This window comes from Wyeomyia smithii, chromosome 2 (assembly GCF_029784165.1).
Source record: "Wyeomyia smithii strain HCP4-BCI-WySm-NY-G18 chromosome 2, ASM2978416v1, whole genome shotgun sequence".
Classification (NCBI taxonomy): domain Eukaryota; kingdom Metazoa; phylum Arthropoda; class Insecta; order Diptera; family Culicidae; genus Wyeomyia; species Wyeomyia smithii.
This window is the reverse complement of record NC_073695.1, coordinates 267,818,036-267,840,360: the sequence shown is the minus strand read 5'-3', so window position 1 is coordinate 267,840,360 and position 22,325 is coordinate 267,818,036. Positions and strand designations below refer to the sequence as shown.

The following is a 22,325-nucleotide window of genomic DNA, read 5'->3' as shown; positions in this document are numbered from 1 at the left end:
ATTGAATTTTGCTGTAATTGGAATGTAACTTCGTCTGTAATGTATTGAAATGTGAAAAACACGAAACTTCATTATCTTAGAAACTACACAACAGATTTGAACAATATTGATATCCAATGAACGGGATAGTTAAGAGTTAACTGATTAATTATGATTGAACACGTGGTTTCAAAGTTTGGCTCCCCCATACGTTCCCTTTTCATTTGATTGTAATCAAACTTAAGCAACCGTTATGTTTTAATTTGTAAAACAACGAAAGTCTATTATCTCAAGTATTACACGACTTATTTGAACATAACTAATGTCGTACAAACGAGTCATCTCTCAAACTTACAAATAACAAACTTCATAAAAATTTGATATACTGTTCAAAAGTTCTGTAAAGTAAAGAAATTCAAAGACTATTCAACACTATACCTGCTTTGATCAATATATATGGCCTCAACATGATTTAAATGTGGTATCGTACTATTTGAACCTTCCCGGTATCGCTCGTGATTAAATTGTTTGAAATTAAGAGTCATTTCTTATATTTCGCTATTTCTGAAGCACTAACATTACGTCAAATTTCATATTTTATACTTTAACTACAACATCAATATTTTAGAACCCAAAGAGCGAATATACCCTTTTGGATTTAAGCATTCATGTAAATCTAGTTTTACAAATAATAAGTTTGAATGAGAAAGGCTGAGTCTGACCGCTAGGTGGATTAATTTAGGTTTTTATTTCAATCTTCTGTACGTTTCCTTGTCCTCCATTATTGGAATCTTGGTTTAAATGTTCTTTTTTTTTTAAATTTGTCCTTATGTTGTAAAGATTTTCAATTTTTGAGTTGCTTTTTGTTCGTCATATATTTTTCTTTCCAACTCACTTTTTGTTATGCTTTTTCCGTTTAAATTACTTTTTCTCCTCCTTTCTCTTTGCTTTTTACGTTCTATCTTTTCCTTCTTTAAGCTGACTCCTCAATAATCTTTTTTTTTAATTCTACATGGTTCTTATTCTTCACTTGTCCTCTCTGTTTGGAATTCCCTTTATTCTCCTCTCTCATTTTACTTTTCTCGTTGATTGTGTCTATTACTTTTTAATACCCATCTATCTCTTTACTTTATGTTAGAATAAACTAATTATTCTCTCTCTTATATATTTTTTGGCTTCTTCATTCTACTTTTCTCTACATTTCTCTTATTGTCTCTCTGTATTGTTTTCTCCATTCTGTTTTCTATGTTTTAGGCGTTGTTTAACTTATACTAAATGTTACAATAATCTTATTTTTATTTTATCTTCCGAGTCACTTTGTGTTTTTCACTTCCCAACTCACTCTTTACTATCCGTTTTTACGACATGATTTTTCCTGTTTTTTTTCTTTTACTGTCTCGGTTTTATTTTTCCAATTTTTTTTCTCCATAAATATTTTCCAAATTTTTATTATTTCCAAATTTTTTATTTTTCCTTAGTTTTATGTAACTTTTGTCTACATTAATTTTTTTTCTCTTCTTTTCCCTTTTGCCAAAAAGAGCGTAAATTGTTCATTTAGATATTTCTTCTGCATTTTTGTTTTATTTTTATTTTTTTTCTCTTCTTTTCATCTTAACTTTTTCTTAATTTTAGGTTTCTTCCATTTGCACTTCATCCAACTGTATTTTCTTATTTGTGAATTGCTTTCATACATAGTAAAAAAATCTGAATATTGCACGTCACGTGAAATATTTTCTCATTTAAATTTAATTTGCTTCTGACGTAAACCACGATTTTGTTTGAAAATTATGTGCAATATCATTTAAATTTGGGCGTGGAATGTTATGGAATTCTCTAGCATAAGCGATGGAGGCAATTTTTCACTTGCGATTCGACATAATGTTTTTTTTTTTTTACTGTGTAACTCTATGTTTATATTTCTCGCGTAATGTTTCAAAATGACCTAAGTAACAATGAGAGATTCTCTTCTCTCTCACTTCGTTTCGTTAATTACGTCGTCAATATAAATATTTTCCAAGCTTTCTTCCCCTTAATCGAGAGATTGTAATACTGTCTTCCTTACTATGCATTGAGTGTTATGAAATATGGAAAATATAACATAGTTATTGATCAAAGAGAAAGTAAACAAAGAGAGTCTCTCAATGTTAGATAGGTCCTTTTGAAAAATTACGCGAGATTTATCTATATTTAGTGGTCTATTCATTCGTGCTTCCACTTGTTTTACATTTTACACAAATCTAGTTTTTTCCCTTCTTTTCAAAATATTACTTCTTTTCATTTTGACTTTCTCGTTGACGGTGTGTCTCAATCTCTCCTTACATGTCTTTCTCTTCCATTGTAAGTTGTATCCCGTTTTCAGATATGTATGTTAATTAAAAAACTTTCCGAAAAGTAATTATTAATACTGACTTGATTTGGCGTGACAAGATTCCCACTTTGATGCGAAAAATTGTGAGCCCGTCATGCATGTCACACGGATTGATTGTACAGGTAGGAACGAAATGAATTAACTTTTCGATGATCCAACTGTTGGTAAATGTACTGCCGTTGTGCTCAGACAGCGTGGATTTTCACTGCCCACGTTGTGCAATTTCAATTGAACGCTCTGTTCTGTTCCCTCTATTGTTCTCGACCATTCTCACCCTGTTGGGCTTATTGATAGCAACTTTCAGCATCAGGCAGAAATTCCCGCAGCAAAAGAGCAGCGCCATCAAACGGGTATTAATTAATGCTGTAACTCTCCCCTGATTTTGTCGATATCCTGTGCTTCCCACTCTCCATTACAGCTTGTCTCTCGCCGCAGGTCGATAATTGAATTGCGCGCTGTTCGGCAGCGTTGTGTGGGTGATTGTATGCTACATGTGATGCAATGATAATTTATGCACATATTTGAGCAGCCTGTCAATTCCATCTGTATGAGTAGGTGGTAGAGTTTTCTTCCACTCCACCAAGTTACGGTGCAGCTTTCGATCGGATGTTTGCTCCGAAGAAACCTCATCTCGTGCGTACAACTTAGACCCCTACTCTGACAGTTGACTGAAAGGCGTGTGTACTGATTTGCAGACTTCTAACTTCTGCTGATCTTTAGCAATAAAAAGTTCAGTCAACAAGAACGCGAATTCCGCGAGCACAGCTCCTGGAGTGTGTGTATTACAAGTGCCATACCAGTGATAAACTGAACAGGTACAAATTTGTATTCGAGTGAGCAATTATGCAAAGCAGATTGGGAGGGTTTTTTTTTTCATAATAACCACCCTTCGAGTACGAATGCAGTGCTGATTGTTTTGTCTGTGGTTCCACCCACAGCTAAAGGCTGATCAGTTTCCTTTTCCCGTTTCTATTAGTGCAGTATGGAAATTGTTTTTTCTCTCTTTTCAGTTCCCACTCAACGCAGTGGCAACTGTCGTTGGAAATGTTGGAGTTGAGAATACGGTTCGTGTAAATAATATCTGTCTAATTAAATTTGCATGAGTATCAGAAACGTAAGGGTTTTCGTTAATTAGAAAAAAGGTAAAGCTTTTTGGAGAATTTCGCTACCCGTCAGCAACAAGGAAGGATCTATTGACACTTAACCCGAACAATGTTCCAGATGAAATGTGAACCTTTAATTTACTAGAATGAAAGTTCAGTGGCAGCAGTATTGTCCACCTTGTAGGAGTGAGGTCCTGCTAGTAGCCAATTTGACCCTTTTTGAATTCACATCGAACGACCGAGTGTAAACTTAATTGGAAATATGATTACGCTCTGCCTTTCTACTTTGTCGTCACCTTTCTAATTGTCGTCAATGTGTTGAAGAGAAAATATAATTACGGTGAACGTGAACGCTGCTAGAGAAGTCAACTTCAGGAGGAACGTGTGCGGATAAGCTCGTTTATATCATCGTTGAAGTTAGTTTGAGAATTTGCTCAATTAAACATCAACCGAACGAACTTTTTTTACATGTTGGAGGTTTATCCGTTAATTGATTTAGTAGATCAAAGTTTCGCTCGTTCGATCGTTTAGGATCATATACACTCCAGTAGCAAATTGGTTGCATGTGAGTGATACTGATTTGAAAAATGTTTTACGAATAAAACGAAACATTTGGGAACACGTTTTCAAAAATAAAGTTCATTCAGTTCGAGTGAAATATAAAAATAACAAGTGAAAACAGCAGCAACAATAACACAATAAATCATTCATCAAAATAATTTTGAAACACCTCAACTATAACATATTTTTATATAATAATAAAAATCTCTTCAACGATTCAACGATTGGGGTTTTAAATAAATTTTGATACTTAAATGCCATATGAATGGGATTTTTATTTGAAATTTTGCATGACATTGCAACTATCGTTACATGGTTTTCCGGTTTTCTTTTGCGATTATGCTGCATCAAATTTTTTTTGAAGGTTTTTATTTTCTTCCGCTTGAATATTTAATAACAATTTATCAAAAAATTTTAATGAATGTTTAATGGGACTCTATTTAACTGTTCAAACACTGTTTTTTTTTCAATTTTGTGCACAAGATATAGGAGGGATGTTTTATTTTAAAGTTGGTTAAAAAAGACAACTTTAGAAAAAAAATTTCCATTTTTGCTATTTCGCAAATGTTACCAGCTCTGTTATCTAGCTTTCTGTTTGTTACCAAATTTATTGAGCTCAAATCAGAATAACGATGAATTGTCTCTTTCACCCTTCTTGTTTACATGCAACAGTATAATGTATATATTCAATATTTCCGCCACATTTTTTTAAATGAAAATCAAACAAATTTCTGTAAAGGCTACGAATATTTATATATCCAGAAAAAAAGGATGGCAGCCCTATCTCAATCTCATACAGCTATGAAGCAAATGCCCAGTAAAAAATTTTTTTTCATTATTTGATTTTTTTTTCTTTAGCAAAATAAATCAAAATAACAAGTCGAAATATTTGAACAATAGCGTGAAAAACCTCTTGTTGGAGTATATCTGAATACGTGATTCGAAACACATAGTATTATTTGTCACGAAAAATAGACAAATTATTATTTTGTGTACCTTTTGAATAATTTGAAATGTCAATTCCAACTAGGGGAAGAATTTACTAAGTGATGACAGTTTTTTGATAACCTGAGCGTCCCTCTATGACAGTAGTGGTATTGGCAAAATGAAGACAGTCTACAGAAAAATGTTTTGCGACTATAACTTTACCGTCTAGTTCCCCATATACGAATGTTTTTTCTTTGTCATTCACCTTATTCCCATGTTGACGTTGGCATGTATGGTTGTATATTACATTTGGTATGCGATACACACATTCTTCAGTACACAGCCGCTCTATTGCCGAATTTTCTTTTCTCTGCACGAGAGCTGTCAGTAAGGTGTCAAGCAGTCTGTATTTTACTCATTACGCTTCTTCTTCCCACAGTCTTTTTTTAACAGCCGTCACACGATATCTGTTATTAGCCAAAAAATAAGAGGGGGGGGGGAATGTTTCCGGTGGATTTGGGCTGTTACCGAAACGCGCTGTTTGTGTGGTGCTAACACGAACGTCTGTATAAAGAAACAGCTTCTCCTCTCTTCTACATTCGCTATTCCGAGGACATCATCCTGAGAATGCTGAACCGACACATGAAGTACATTTTTTGTTTCCTTTGGGGATTTTCTGTTGCCAATACGTTCTCAATGTGATTACTGGACTGCTAGCGCGGATAGGTATCACGAACAAACAGCAACAGAAAACGTATTCTGAGAAGACAGAAAAAAAAAGACTGTACAATTGGGATATCTGATTCCAACCGGATATTGGAAGCGAACCAACAATCGCAATCAGCGATGGAAAAAAATCACCTTTAGCGATTTTGCATACGTATAAAGCAAGCCCAAGATGCGCTGACATCGTCTTCAATATGCGAATATCGTTCTCTCGAAAAATCGTTCAAAATCTTTCCACGTGGTATGTGGATGGCCCCCATGATATAATCCTGTTGCTATCCTTTCTTCCCTAACGATCCACGGCGTATGGAGAGACAAACACAACGAGCGAATCGCTTCTCAGAGCTGATGTAGTTAGTCTAATCATGTGTCTGTTTGCTCCCAGAAACCTATGCACTATATCATAATTTCATCATGGGTTGAGAGGATTAAAATTTAGTCGCGGTCTGTTACACATCAAGATTTGTGCAGATCGAGATTAAACGATGATTACATCATATTCGCTTCATTTCCTTCACTAATCGCGATGGGTAAATAGTTTGCGGTTATTAAATATCTATTCTACTACTGCATTAATATATGAGCAATTTTCTAGAAAAAGTCTCTATTTTATTATTTTTGGTTTGGATAATACTTTGCACAAATGTTCCTATGGGGTCATTTTGTGCTATTAGTATTTATTTCGAAACACGACAAATTTCTGTCGCGAACCTTTTCATGGAAAAATGGTCTTGATGCTTAAAAATATTTCCAGAGTCAGAAAGGTTTATTTATTCGGTGTAATGTCTTTGGTAATGTAGTAACACAGATGCGGCTCTAAACTTCAAACTGGAAAAAATGAGATTATAGCTATTATATCATTCCTGTGAGCTTTGGTGCCCCTAGCCATTTTAAAAACGCGTCAAATGCTTCCATCCACTCCAACGCAAACGAAAATCATGCGCCTTCATTCACTGCTGAATTGGTGGAGACGCAAGGTTAACCATTCGACAGCGTTCTAGGAAACGAGTTTAGGGGGAAATTTCGATCTAGAGCTCGATAGTAATATTCTAGAGAAAAAATTTTCTTCTACAAAATTGTGCAATATGGTGGAGCGCACATTTTCCTGTATTCACAATTTGAGGTAACCCAAACTTTCGATGAAATCCATCATCGAACTTTCTTATCTTTGCAGATAGAGATAAATAATGTTATAGCCCCGTCAATTTTGCGCAACTATGCAGAAGAAAGTTTAATTTCTATCTTTCAAAATAGCCTATTTAGAGCTATTTTACTAAATCATTAAAAACTACAGCTACAAACTCAATGCTCAAACTGGATGAAAATGGAGGATTATAGCTATTTAACTATTCCTGCGAATTTTGGTGCCCTTACCCGATCAGAATAGCGTAGCTTAAAAACTATAAAATTCTATCAACATACGATACAAATAACACATTGTTTTTTCCTCAAGTTTTTGATAACAAAATTGGATCTGAATGAGTTATGATAACAAATCCTGGAATGAAGTTCTTCTCAAACAAGTCTAACAAATTTTTCGTCTCTTTTAAAACCTGTTATTTTTAACAATGGTTGTTGTTATACTGTTTTAAATGCTATCCTATTTTGTTAGGAAGCTGATTCGTTATATGGGCATGATACTAATAGAATCATTTTTGTTATGACTTCTGTTTGTGCAACACCTGAAAGATTTTACTCATAACAAACTAACAGCTATGTTATATTTTTGTTTTGTGTTCCGGGTGGCCATTGCAGAAACGCGTCAAAAGCACACACCCACTTCAACGCGAACGATAATCGTGCGCCTCCTTTCACTTCTGGATCGGTGGAGACGCTAGGTTAACCATTCGACAGCGTTCTTCGAGGTACATCCAAAGAATGGATAAATAGCATTTAATATGAGTTCTTGAAACCTGTACTATATCCCAGAGGCCAGGAATCTTAAACACCATTTTAAATCCAGATGACTTCTTCTGGTTGCTTGAGTACATTCTAAAATAGCAAAGTATTACCTAATCTGGGTATTTCGATGGCGAAGATGACGGCAGTTTCTGATTAACAGCCTAAAGTGACCAGATATGATGAAAATATGATTTGCGGAAACGGTATTATATCAAGAGGCCAGAAATCAACTTTAGACGCCATTTGGAATTTCTAGATAGGGGACCTGCTTCATTATTCATCTCAGCCCATATATTCATCTCATACATCAAGAAAACACAATTGAAAACAAAAAAACGCATATTTTCTAACTAAATCGATCTGCTAATCCATGGAATGGATTCTTCTTAGTCCACTTTAGATATCTCATAAAGTAAAATCCTCAAAAAGCTCTAAATTTGATACAATAATCAGACATCTGCACTCGAAAACTCATTTAATTCAATCACCTACCTCAGAAAACCAAATCCGTGCATTGTTCTGTACGGCTACAACGGGACTCGTTCAGCAGCCAACCAAAGTTTTTCTCATCTCTAGCGGACCATTTTTAATTTTAATCACTAAACAAAATCCCTCACTACACTAAGAATACTTTAATCTTTGAAACGTTCATCTCAAATTTCCAAAAACCAGCTTGAATTAGCAGAAATATATGAGATGAATTTCTACAATTCCTAAATTTCAACTGTATGTATTTTCATCTGTTTTCACTGCCTTGAAGAAAATCAAAAGTTGCCAAATCGGTTTCTGTTAATACGAACAAATCATACTGAAAATTTTGAATTATTCCGACATAATTGATATAAATGGACAGCACTGCCGTGGTTACCTGGGTTACCATATTTGCACGTAAACAACTACAGCGGATATCTGGGTAACCTACTACGACGGGCTGCGGCTACGTTCATTCACGATAATGTGATTCATTCATGATTAATAGTGCACTGCAGTGTGATGAATATGGGGGCGTCGTGAGATGAATAATTGAACAGTGATTTAAGTTTTGAGATGGATATGGAAGCGTTGTGCAAAATGGTTTGTTTTACAAAATTCAGGATAAATCTAGCTAAGTTTACTAAATATACAATACTGAACGATTCTATAAGAGCACGAATTTTGTTTATTCGTTCAATGATTTCATGAAAATTTGTTGTTTAATCCGTGCATTCTTCGTGAATATCGGCTTAATGAGATGAATAATGGAGCAGTTCCCCTAGAATAGAAATCAGTCTAAGAGAGACAAGCATAACGCAATGTGAGTTTGTTAGTACTCGAGATGATGCTCAGAAACCAGAAATCAACTCTATACTTCATTTCGAAATTCGAATTGGCGACTTCCGGTTTCTGGAAAACATCCTTGAATTGCCAAATATACCGTACTGCATCAAATTTAGAACACTTAGGCTATGATGTATCTTCTCGCACTTAAAAATCAACGAAAAATGAACTTTCCCGTCGATCTTAAGGGTTAAGCATGTTGGTTATTTTATTGTTGTTATAATTAAGTGCTATTTATATAGATTTAAACACGTTTTGTACATTGAAACAAGGAGAATTTAGAATTGGCTTTGATTCCAATTCCGAACACTTCAACGTAATCGCTAAGAGATAGATAGGCAAACCGTCTGAATACTTACTTTTTACAACGCCTGCTGATTCCTCGGAAGTGACCCTACAGTGAAGAGCTATACATCACTGAGTGCAGGACATTCCAAGGAACGAAATGGTATATTATTATCATTCCTTTTATTACACTAGCTATGATAGTTCAATTTTAATTGTGAAGTGTTCGGAGTTTGAGACTGTTCGTAGTTTGAATCAAAACGGTAATCAATTATGCTGTTGTATTCGAAGTAATAATCCGAGTATAATATGTGAAAATTGATGTAATATTTGTTCTTAAAAAAATGATGAATTCTATCATAGAAATGACTCTTAACCCTCTAGTGCCCGAGCCCACCTTCAGATGTGCTTCGGTAAAGTCAGTGTAAATCTTTATAAACATTTTCTAAGAGTTTATTAAAGATTTATAGTGATTTTAGTGAAGCCCGTCTTAAGGAAGGCTTAGGCACTACGAGGTTATCTTGAACACTTCAATCCGTAAGACACTATGTTATGTTATGTTGAAAAATGTTAGGTCTCTGTTATGATTGAAACCGTGAAATCAAGCTATAGTCTGTAGGATAATTCAAGGTTGAAGATAATTCAAGGTTGCCAAATCAGTTTCTGTTAATACGAAAAAATCATACTGTAAATGTTGAATTATTCCGATATAATTGACATAAATCGACAGCACTGCAGGGGTTGCCTAGATTACCAATATTGCATGTAAACAACTATAGCGGTAACCTACGACTAAGGTATGCGGCTACGTTCATTCACAAAGCGATTACCAGTGTGATGAATAATTGAGCAGTGATTTAGGTTTAGGGCGATAAGTATGGGAGTGTTGTGAAAAATGGTTTGTTTTACAAAATTCAGGATAAACCTAGCTAAGTTTACTAAATTTCCATTGTTGGGCGATTTCGTGAGATCATGTAATCTTATTTTGTTTATTTGTTCAATGATTTCGTGTAAATCTGGTGTTCAATCCGAGCATTCTTCAATAGAGGCGGCTTAATGAGATGAAAAATAGAACAATAATCAATCAAAGAAAAAAAATCTCGAAACTAGATGTATTTTTGAATATGAGCCGTTGCGGAACAAAGTGGTCTAAAGACCATTTTTTTAAAAATGAGTTTTTTACATAATCCGCATCTACTCAAGAAACTGAAGTTAGGAGACCAGAAAAATTTCGAAAAATCGAACTTTGAAGCTGATTCATACCATGTTGAAATTTCGTCCGAATTTCGGAGAATGGCCATTTTGTTTCGGAACAGAGTGGTCTATGTACATAAATCGAGGTAATACCATCATGTAACATGTGACAAGTGACATATTACATGTAATATGTAACTTGTCACTTGTGCTGTAACATGTTACACGCGGTTTGTAACATGTTACACGTAATGTAGCACGAAAAATGAAAAAAGGCAAATATCATGTAATATGTAACATTTTGTGTTACATGTAATGTTACACGTCACATGTTACATGTGACATGCCATGTACACCATATAACATGTGACAGTAGCCATTTTGTACGAGTTAACGTCATTTTTATTTATGTTTATGTACATAGACCACTCTGTTCCGAAACGATATGAGGATTCCAGTAAAATATATATGAAGTCAGAGTGGTCTATGTACATTGGTGAGAAAAAATCACCGATTTCGCAAAGAAACTGTTAATTTTATGTATCCCCATGTTAAACCAAGATCGTTCACAAATAATCAAATCTTTTGTATACTTTAGTGTCGGTTGTGTTGAGGACGAAAGTCTTTGGATTTGGATTAGTTGTTCAGTTTGATTCATTTGTATGGAATTATATTGTTTTTGTCCACATAAACAATAAAAACGGGCCTTTCAAGATATTTTATCAAATATTTGATGGATAACAATTTGCGTAGTTCTATGTCCAAAAGCTCCTACCAAAGGCAAATCGCACAGATGTAGCAAAGACATTATATGAAAATACACATTAGGGTGAGATCGCATTGAACATTTTAGTAGCTTTTGTGCTTTAATTTCCAGTTCATTTGGCTCATGATTATGTGGGTAGTACCTTGAAAAAATATCCTATTGTCAAAGTTTTATTCTCAGGAACTCTCGTACCAGGCATACCTTTTTAAATACCGTTTTTCCATGAAGAATTTGCTACGCTATTCAATTACTGCCTAAATGGCAATCACAGTAGAAAATTGGCCCCTACTAATGTGTTATGGTTCAATGGAGGCTATTTTAACAACAATAATACGTATGCTACAATCCATTAAGCAGCTTATCGTCGCTCCGGCCAACGTTATGAGAAATGCTCACGTCCGCGTAATGAACTGTAAACATTTACTCCACCTGGCAAGCAGGATGTCCTGTTCGGTACAACTTACCTCGTTCAGTGCATTCCAAACGTAGCAGGCTGCTATCGGCGATAGCGGCTTGTAATGATTGCCAAACGTGTACATGTACAGTAGGCCGGGTGCCGGAAAGAGTAGGGTGAACATGTCACACAGTGCCATTCCTGCGAGAAAGATAAAAAGAAAAGGTTGAAAGTTTCATTAATTAGTCAAAGCTTTGAACTCTACATAAGTGAGTGAGACGTTTTGCCTTCCGCTGTTTGAGCGTCGTTTGAAAGCCAGTGGCAGTTTATCTGTCAGAGCTAGTTTGCCAGTAAAAACACGTGTCGACCTGCATAAACCGCAAATATACACCCAGTTAGCTCTAGTGCGGTGACTCCAACATCCAACCTGTACCTACACAGAACCTCTAACCACCGACCGCTCCGGCATCCCACTTTCCAGGGTGAAAAAGACGATCCTCTGGAGCGAAATACGAACGATGATTTCGTTCGCATTGCACTTTGGCTGGCGAAGCGTTCAGCCGGGCAATGGTTTCCCCGTATCATTTGTTACGGTTGACCTATATTTTTGCAAAGCTACGGAAGGATGGTGCCCCGGATGCACAGTGCAAGATCTACCTAGTTGCTACTTCCCAGCTCCAACAGCAGAAGCACTGGTGTGCCTAACGGAAGCGCGCATTTGTTTCATCCAATTGAGAGCTTTTGATAACTGATAGTTCGCTGGGATTGGCTAGGACCGACGTGAGATAAATATCGAAGCACCGACAACGCTCGAGCAGGAGTTACTTTTTCGCGGCTATTACACCCACCCTAGAGCGCTGCTCGAAAGCATCGTGACTCGACACGGGTTTTGCAGTTTGACTGGATCGGAATTATCGGCACCACAGCACAGAGAGCCGTTGCATGCCTCCTCGTTCGAGTACCGCTGCATCCAAGCGTTAAACGGATTACAGCGGAAAGTTCAGATTTTGGGATCAACAAGTTTGTAATTATCCCGTGTTGACCGGGAAGTCAAGCGTGATGAATTGCGCCAATGAAAAAGGTATGATCATCTGTTGCCCTGCTCTGTTGCAATTAATCTTTAGAACATGGGTGGGGCATTTCAATCGTTCCGTTCTCGAAAGCTGAATGTTCGTGTTTTTTTTTTTAATTTTTTTTTCGCATTTAAAGCTTTGAGGGATTCCTCACGAGCTCATGTATGGAGTTCACAACACCGTCTCAGATTAAGTGGTGAAATTTGAAGAAAAGTTGTAAGATCGTTAAATTACCCTGGGGCTTTTTGCTGATTCGTACAGGTGTGTACGGCTTTCACAGTGAATTCTGCTTACTCGCCTTCAGTTTCCGTCTTCCTGTTGACCAGTACAAATGTGTAGGGCCTTCAAAACAAATTGTGTTTGTTATTCTTAGCAAAAAATTTCCGACACTAACGGAACTGGAATTGAGCGAGATAATTAGATTGTTCATACTTCTTCAATACTTAGCAGATGATTTGAATGTCCAGATTGAATAGCCATTAATGGTTGCTAAAGATGCCAAAGATACAGTTTGAACTAGATTCTTCCATTTTTTTAAGTGGTCCAGTTGTTGTTAGGAAAACGAGGAATAGGAATAAAAAAGTATCGTTAGGAAAAACTTTGGTCCCATTCAAAATAAAAGTATACAAAGTCACCAAGAGCTGAGTGAAATGCCGCGGAATTCCCCCTTGTAAAAATGATCGTTAATTACAACAATCGATGATGTCAATTCCAATGAGAACAAAAAAAAAACATATTGTCATAATTTTAAATTCATAACTGCATCGTTAATTGCCGCTAACCGGATAATGGCCTCATTTTTCTTTTTGCCGATGAATTTTCCGGCTGAAGCAGCCTTCACTGGAGAATAAATCAGTCCCAGGTGTCCACTCGCTTCGGAACGCGTGCACACGTCTCTGTGTGCGCGTGGCGAATCGCCGCGGAGATTTTTCCTCGGTGCCCCTGTGAAACATCCCGGATACTGTCAGGGCTAAAAAATTCCCGGGCTGCAATTAGAACCGACACGGCACGTTGCCTTTACGTGGGCCGTAAAAGCGGATAGCGCTCGTTAACAAATTTCCCACCGGCTGTGGTTGTGTGAAAGCAGTCAAGCAAACCGGGATGAAAACAGCAAGCGGACAGGCGGAACCATTTCCGGTTGGCCACGGTAAGAGCAAGGGAGGTACCGAAGCCAAACCCTTTGGGGCTGTATTCGGGATGGTTTTAACGTATGATGACGCGAAGGTGCTTGGCTTGTTGAAATGGGAATTTTGTAATCTGGGTCTGCCACACAGGAGCTGATGATGGTGCTGCAGCACTCACTGCGCTCGCGGTGTTATGATGGGAGATTTCCGCACCGAAAAATTGTAATCCGATAGAGGACCGAGTAGAGCTTCCATCGTAAGCGGTTTTATTTTTTGTGGCCATAGAAGTGCACAAATTCGTTTCACTGGGAGATTGGTTCGGAGCGGCAGTGCTGATCACTAGGGTACGATCCGACTCGCGATGGACACCGGAAATTTAATATCAAAGAAGAACAATTTCAATCATGGATTAAATGTAAAAATATAATTTGGTACTAGACATCCATTGCAGTTTAAATCATTTCACCTCGGATGCCTTTTAATGAAACCGGCTAATGAATGTCCGCTCATTGAAACAGTCAACTTACCAAATTTCATAATTTGATGACAAAAAATCTGGCCTTGACTCAACGAATCTGATCATGCAATTGCTTAATAAAAGTATGTCTAGTGCATGCAGCAGGTAAATGAAGCTCACTGCAACATCCCACTCCTTCCCCCACCCCTGAAAAAATGTGCTTTGAATGTCAATGAGTTGAATGTTAAATACCGCATCGTCGTTATTGCGCGCAGTAGGATTTATTATTTTTGAAGGCACACAATTTTCAACCATTTGAAGAGAAAATATTACTACTGCATACATTCCCGATGGATGCTGGAGGTAGTTTTGTTCCGTTTTGAGATAAATTCGATGTTAGTAGCGTAAGTTAAACGACGCTTACTGTTTAGAATCTGTAAAGGATAAACAATTGGAACATATGTTCCCTTAGAATAATTATTTTAAATCTAGGACAGATTTTTTAAGGCATATGTTAAGCACAAATCTTTCAAATTCAGGTGTAATTGTTAATTGTTAAAAATGTCAAAAATGAGTTGGAATACGTGAAACGGATCACAAAAATGCGATGTTGATTTTTTTTTCAAACAAATATGAATAACTTGAAGATTTTTACTTAAGAATGATACATCAAATTTTATTAGATTCAAGAAATAGGCATGTTTCAAGAGCTGTTGCATTGAACTTGATGAAATTTTTACAGCTGGTGTATCTTAAATTTCACTGGACAACACATGTGCGGTCCTAAAGCTCAAACTACAAAAAAATGACAGTCATAGCTATTTAACCATTCCTGTGAATTTTGGTGCTCCTAGCCAATACAAAAATGCATCAAAAGCTTCCACCGACTACAACGCGAACGATAAGAACGATAACCGTGCGCCGCCTTTCAATGTTAAATCGGTGGAGACGCTAAGTTAACCAGTCGACAGCGTTCTAGGGAAAAGTTTCTGGGGAAATTTCGATCTAGAGCCGCTTTTTCTTCGACGTCGAAATCGCCATTTTTGTAGCGTTGAAACTATTCGCAACAAGTTCTTTCCTTTATGTAGTCTTCATCATAAGTTTCAACAATCATTCGGTGGTGCAAATGGTGGTTATTCCGACATTTTCACACAACAAAGCAAAAAAGGCAAATTGAAAAATGACAAGTGTGTGAAATATATGCCTAATGGTTCAGCTTACGGTAAGTCGTTTCCGATGCGAGTAATCATGTGACCTTTTTGTGTTTTGCTTAGGGATTAGCGAATGTCGATCTACCATAGAACTATTTCTTGCTCTTACCATAAAAATATTTCATGGTTCTTAATACATTAACGTGCCAAGTTCAGCATCATTTGCTCGATTAGTTCTCGAGTTATGCAAAAATTTGGGTTTCAGAGGAGAGAGGGGTCTCAAACTATCATAAGAACCATTCCTGACAGACAGACAGACAGACAGACAGACAGACAGACAGACAGACAGACAGACAGACGAACAGACAGACAGACAGACAGACAGACAGACAGACAGACAGACAGACAGACAGACAGACAGACAGACAGACAGACAGACAGACAGACAGACAGACAGACAGACAGACAGACAGACAGACAGACAGACAGACAGACAGACAGACAGACAGACAGACAGACAGACAGACAGACAGACAGACAGACAGACAGACAGACAGACAGACAGACAGACAGACAGACAGACAGACAGACAGACAGACAGACAGACAGACAGACAGACAGACAGACAGACAGACAGACAGACAGACAGACAGACAGACAGACAGACAGACAGACAGACAGACAGACAGACAGACAGACAGACAGACAGACAGACAGACAGACAGACAGACAGACAGACAGACAGACAGACAGACAGACAGACAGACAGACAGACAGACAGACAGACAGACAGACAGACAGACAGACAGACAGACAGACAGACAGACAGACAGACAGACAGACAGACAGACAGACAGACAGACAGACAGACAGACAGACAGACAGACAGACAGACAGACAGACAGACAGACAGACTGACAGACAGACAGACAGACAGACAGACAGACAGACAGACAGACAGACAGACAGACAGACAGACAGACAGACAGACAGACAGACAGACAGACAGACAGACAGACAGACAGACAGACAGACAGACAGACAGACAAACAGTGCTTCCTAAGGCCAGAATCGCCGGAAAGGGCTTCCTTATGCCAGAAAAGGCCAAACACGTAAATTATCCCTAATTAAGCTCAGAATCGCCGGAAAGTGCTTCTTAAGGCCAGAAAAGACCGAAACAGGAAATGATCCCAAATTAAGCTCAGAATCGCCGAAAAGTGCTTCCTAATGCCAGAAAACGCAAAAATAGGAAATGATCCCAAATTAAGCTCAGAATCGCCAAAAGATGCTTCCTAAGGCCAGAAAAGGCCAAAATAGGAAATGATCCAAAATTAAGCTCAGAATCGCTTAGAAGTGCTTCCTAAGGCAAGAAAAGGCCAAAATAGAAAATGATCCCAAATTAAGCTCAGAATCGCTAAAAAGTGCTTCCTAAGGCAAGAAAAGGCCAAAATAGGAAATGATCCCAAATTAAGCTCAGAATCGCTAAAAACTGCTTCCTTAAGCCAAAAAACGCCAAAATAGGAAATGATCTCAAATTAAGCTCAGAATCGCCGAAAAGTGCTTCCTAAGGCCAGAAAAGACCATAAAGGAAAATAATCCTAAATTAAGCTTAGAATCGCTAAAACGTGCTTCCTAAGGCCAGACCAAAACAGAAAATTAGGCTCAGAATCGCCGAAATCGCCTTCTAAAGGCCAGAAAACGCCAAAATAGGAAATGATCCCAAATTAAGCTCAGAATCGATAAAAAGTGCTTCCTAAGGCCATAAAAGGCCAAAATACAAAATGATCCCAAATTATGCTCAGAATCACCAGTGCACAGTGTTTTATTTTGCCGTTTACGTGCGATTTATTGAATAGCGTTTCAAATGTTGATTATACCCATAATGTATGTTCGGGGGGGTTTCAAGATATTGAAAAATGCATCTTAAGATTTAAGAATATGAGTGATCAATCCACTTAAAAGTGAGATAGAAAATTTATTTTTTTACAGATTGAGATAGATGCATGGTGTCTTAGGCAAAATTTTAGGTGATCTCAAAACAATAAATTTTGCCGAAGACATCATGATTCTATCTCTTATATATTACGAGCAACATAAAGTTTTCTATGAAGAGGTCCTGAAAATCACAATTTTCCTTATAACTTTTTTCTCAGATTTTTCCGAATTTTCAAACCTTCAACAGAGTTATCAGTCATCCCAATATGCATGTTTATGCTGAACATTGTTATTTTTTATCTCCCAAAATAAAAAAGTTATTTGACATATTTCGATTATTTGGGGATACTTTCACCTCAACCATCTCAAAATTACGCAATTTTACGCACGTGGCAGTTTCATACGATGAAATAACTATCCTTAGACTTTGGTATGTAAGAGTATGTAAGCAGCCTTCTCGCCTGTTTTTCAAAGCTATTTGGTGCCGATTTTTGTATACAAAAATTTGAAAACAAAGTAGTTTTGAGTTTCGAAAGTGGCCCCGACCGATCTTGAGCTAAACATGCATGCATGTTTGATGAGGTTACAAAAAGTGGAGAAAATATTAGAAATAGATTAACTAAAAATTGAGGTTTTTCTTATATTCAGTTATATATTTAGTATTGTGAGCGTGGATGCAAATAGTAGCTTTTTTCAAATTCAATTTATTCTTCTTCCCCGATTTCAAAAGGAGCGAGCAGAGATTTCGCGTCTTCCGAAAATGTTTTAATGTAGATGATGGACGTGGATTATGGAAAAGAACGTGATGCTTCGAAGCAGCTCTAATTGGAACAAGTGAGGACATGAAAATGCTCGCCTCGGTTTTTGTTCCATCATCATTCTCGAAGATTTGGTTATACTCCGGATTCCCGGATGGACGGCAGATCCCATATTCCATCGTCATCTCCATATACAGAAACTCTGCATCCGTGAGATTGATTAATTTCCCTTCGTTCACCTCGATGATACGCTCGGCTGTTAAGTCAAGTAAATGTTGTAGTTTGATTTCAATCTTTGTTTCCGATATACAGTCAGGTTTTTTTACGCGGGGGATACGTACCTCGTAAAAAACCGCGTTAATTCAAAAATCCGCGTAAAAAACCACGTTTTTTAAAAAATACGCGTAAAGTAGTCCAGCAAGAAGGGCTTTAGAAAAAAACCCGAGACACTCTAGAGCCAGTATTTAATACGGTATTTAATTGTCCTCCTTGACGGTCATTCCGGATCTTTCGGTGGGCGGAGAGTATTTTTTGGACAATGTCTTATACTAGATAAACAATTAAACGTTTTTGGTTCCAAACCCACGTTAATTCGGAAATTCGTAAAAAAATTTTGAATTAGCGCGGTATCGCGTAAAAAAAATCGCGGTAAATTAAAAAATCCGCGTAAAAAACCGCGTTAATTCAAAAATCCGCGTAGAAAACCGCGTTAATTCAAAAATCCGCGTAAAAAAATCTCGTAAAAAAACCGCGTAAAAAAACCTGCCTGTAACGACAAATTCATCCGCTGGATAGCAACTCTTTCTAGCCATTAGCAATCTATAGTAAGGGGGATACATATTTGCATTTCGTTTTTTTTTGCGCCTTACTGGGTATTGTTGTACTGCGAGACTGACAAATCGCTTTCCACCATGAGTGCCAGAGCTTCCACATCCGTATAGGTGACTTTCTGCTCTACTCCAGGAATCCCTAATTTTGCTTAATCAAGAAGGAGTTCTTAGGGTAGCTTCATTAATCAGCTCAGCCGCATCCGTTTGCTTCTCTACCCGAAGCTTCATTCCCGTCGCAAATGCCAGCTCATTTGACGGGTAGCGATTTGGAATGTCAATATATGCTTACAATACTGAATATATAACTGAATATAAAAAAAACTCAATTTTTAGTTAATCTTTTCCTAACATTTTCTCCATTTTTTGTAACCTTATCAAGCATGCATGCATGTTTAGCTCAGGATCGTTTGGGGCCACTTTTGAAACTCAAAACTGATTTATTTTCAAATTTTTGTATACAAAAATCGGCACCGAATAGCTTTGAAAAACAGGCGAAAAGGCTGCTTACATAGTCTTACATACCAAAGTGTGTACCTTTAATTGAAAGTCTAAGGATAGTTATTTCATCGTATGAAACTGCCACGTGCGTAAAATTGCGTAATTTTGAGATGGTTGAGGTGAAAGTATCCCCAAAAATATCGAAATATGTCAATAACTTTTTTATTTTGGGAGATAAAAAATAACAATGTTCAGCATAAACATGCATATTGGGATGACTGATAACTTTGTAGAAGGTTTGAAAACTCGGAAAAATCTGAGAAAAAAGTTATAAAGAAAATTGTGATTTTCAGGACCTCTTCATAGAAAACTTTATGTTGCTCGTAACATATAAGAGATAGACGCATGATGTCTTCGACAAAGTTTATTATTTTGAGATCACCTAAAATTTTGCCGGAGACACCATGCGTCTATCTCAATCTGTTAAAAAAATTAATTTTCTATCTCACTCTTAGGTGGATTGATCACTCATACATACATTGAAAAATGTATTTTTGAATATCTTGAAACTTCTCCGAACATACATTATGGGTATAATCAACATTTGAAACGCTATTTAATTAATCGCACGAAAACGGCAAAATAAAACACTGGTGCAGTGCTATCTAAGGCCAGAAAAGGCCAAAAACTAAAATGATCCCAAATTAAGCTCGCCGAAAATTCTAAATTCTAAAGGCCAGAAAAGGCCAAAATAGGAAATGATCCCAAATTAAGCTCAGAATCACCAAAAAGTGCTTCCTTAGGCCAGAAAAGGCCAAAAACGAAAATGATCCCAAATTCAGATCAGAATCGCTAAAAAGTTCCTTCCTAAGGCCAGAAAAGGCCAAAACAGAAAATGATCTCAAATTAAGCTCAGCATCGCCGAAAACGCCTTCTAAAGACCAGAAAAGGCAAAAATAGGAAATGATCCCAAATTGAGCTCAGAATCGATAAAAAGTGCTTCCTAAGGCTAGAAAAGACCAGAACAGAAAATGATCCCAAATTAAGCTCAGAATCGCCGATAATGCATTTTTAAGGCCAGAGAACGCAAAATTAAGAAATGATCCTAAATTAAGCTCAGAATCGCCGAAAACGTCTTTGAAAGCCTAGAAAAGGCCAAAAAAGAAAATGATCCCATATTATGCTCAGAATCGATAAAAAGTGCTTCCTATGGCCAGAAAAGGCCAAAATAGGAAATGATCCCAAATTCAGCTCAGGATCGGTAAAAAGTGCTTCCTTAGGCCAGAAAAGGCCAAAATAAGAAATGATCCCAAATTAAGCTCAGAATCGATAAAAAGTGCTTCCTAAGGCTAGAAAAGACCAAAACAGAAAATGATCCCAAATTAAGCTCAGAATCGCCGATAGCGCATTTTTAAGGCCAGAAAACGCAAAATTAAGAAATGATCCTAAATTAAGCTCAGAATCGCCGAAAACGTCTTTGAAAGCCTAGAAAAGGCAAAAAAAAAAAAAGATTCCATATTATGCTCAGAATCGATAAAAAGTGCTTCCTAAGGCCATAGAAGGCCAAAATACAAAATGATACAAAATTAATCTCAGAATCACCAAAAAGTGCTTCCTTAGGCCAGAAAAGGCCAAAAACGAAAATGATCCCAAATTCAGATCAGAATCGCTAAAAAGTTCCTTCCTAAGGCCAGAAAAGGCCAAAACAGAAAATGATCTCAAATTAAGCTCAGAATCGCCGAAAACGCCTTCTAAAGACCAGAAAAGGCCACAATAGGAAATGATCCCAAATTCAGCTCAGAATCGATAAAAAGTGCTTCCTAAGGCCAGAAAAGGCAAAAATAGAAAATGATCCCAAATTAAGCTCAGAATCGATAAAAAGTGCTTCCTAAGGCTAGAAAAGACCAGAACAGAAAATGATCCCAAATTAAGCTCAGAATCGCCGATAACGCATTTTTAAGGCCTGAAAACGCAAAATTAAAAGAAATGATCCTAAATTAAGCTCAGAATCGCCGAAAACGTCTTTGAAAGCCTAGAATAGGCCAAAAAAGAAAATGATCCCATATTATGCTCAGAATCGATAAAAAGTGCTTCCTAAGGCCAGAAAACGCCAAAATACAAAATGATACAAAATTAATCTCAGAATCGCCGAAAACGCATTCTAAAGGCCAGAAAACGCAAAAATAGGAAATGATCCCAAATTAAGCTCAGAATCACCAAAAAGTGCTTCCTTAGGCCAGGAAAGGCCAAAAACGAAAATGATCCCAAATTCAGATAAAAATCGCTTTAAAGTTCCTTCCTAAGGCCAGAAAACGCAAAAATAGGAAATGATCCTAAATTAAGCTCAGAATCGCCGAAAACGTCTTCTAAAGGCCAGAAAAGGCTAAAATAAAAAATGATCCCGAATTAAGCTCAGAATCGTCGAAGAGTATGGCCAGAAAACGCCAAAACAGAAAATAATCCCAAATTAAGCTGAGAATCGCCAAAAAGTGCTTCCTAAGACCAGAAAAGGCCAAAAACGAAAATGAACCCAAATTAAGCTCAGAATAGCCGAAAACGCCTTCTAAAGACCAGAAAAGTCCAAAATAGGAAATGATCCCAAATTAAGCTCAGAATCGACGAAAAGTGCTTCCTAAGGCCAGAAAAGGCCAAAAACGAAAATGATCCCAAATTAAGCTCAGAACCGCTAAAAAGTGCTTCCTAAGGCCAGAAAACGCCAATATAGGGAATGATCCCAAATTAAGCTCAGAACCGCCGAAAAGTGCTTTTTAAATATGCACCAAAAATTAACTTTTCCATAGTTTTGAGATAAATGCAGTTTTCAGCACCATATTGAACGGCAAAACAATAGGAGAATTAGTTTTGAAACAAAAGGTTTTTCATAGGTGCTGGAGGCATTCCGCAAGGTCCAGAGCCCTCTGTAAATAAAATTTTTTTTTGGATAGGACTAAATTTCAAGCTCAGTTGTTGCAGCAACTTTTTCAAATGCATTACCGATTGTAAAGTTCGATTGATCGCATATTTTCAAGTGTTTTGC

The 22,325-nt window shown here is 37.1% G+C and overlaps 1 protein-coding gene across 2 annotated transcripts in view; it reads right to left on the bottom strand.

Annotated features, from left to right (window-relative positions):
• The window catches only part of LOC129721800 (sex peptide receptor), a 163,726-nt gene that overhangs the window by 72,256 nt on the left and 69,145 nt on the right, over positions 1 to 22,325 (bottom strand). For both annotated transcript variants that reach the window (XM_055674799.1, XM_055674798.1), the window contains exon 3: positions 11,593 to 11,723. In XM_055674799.1, the coding sequence (XP_055530774.1) occupies positions 11,593 to 11,723 (131 nt within the window). The remainder of the gene's footprint in view (positions 1 to 11,592; positions 11,724 to 22,325) is intronic.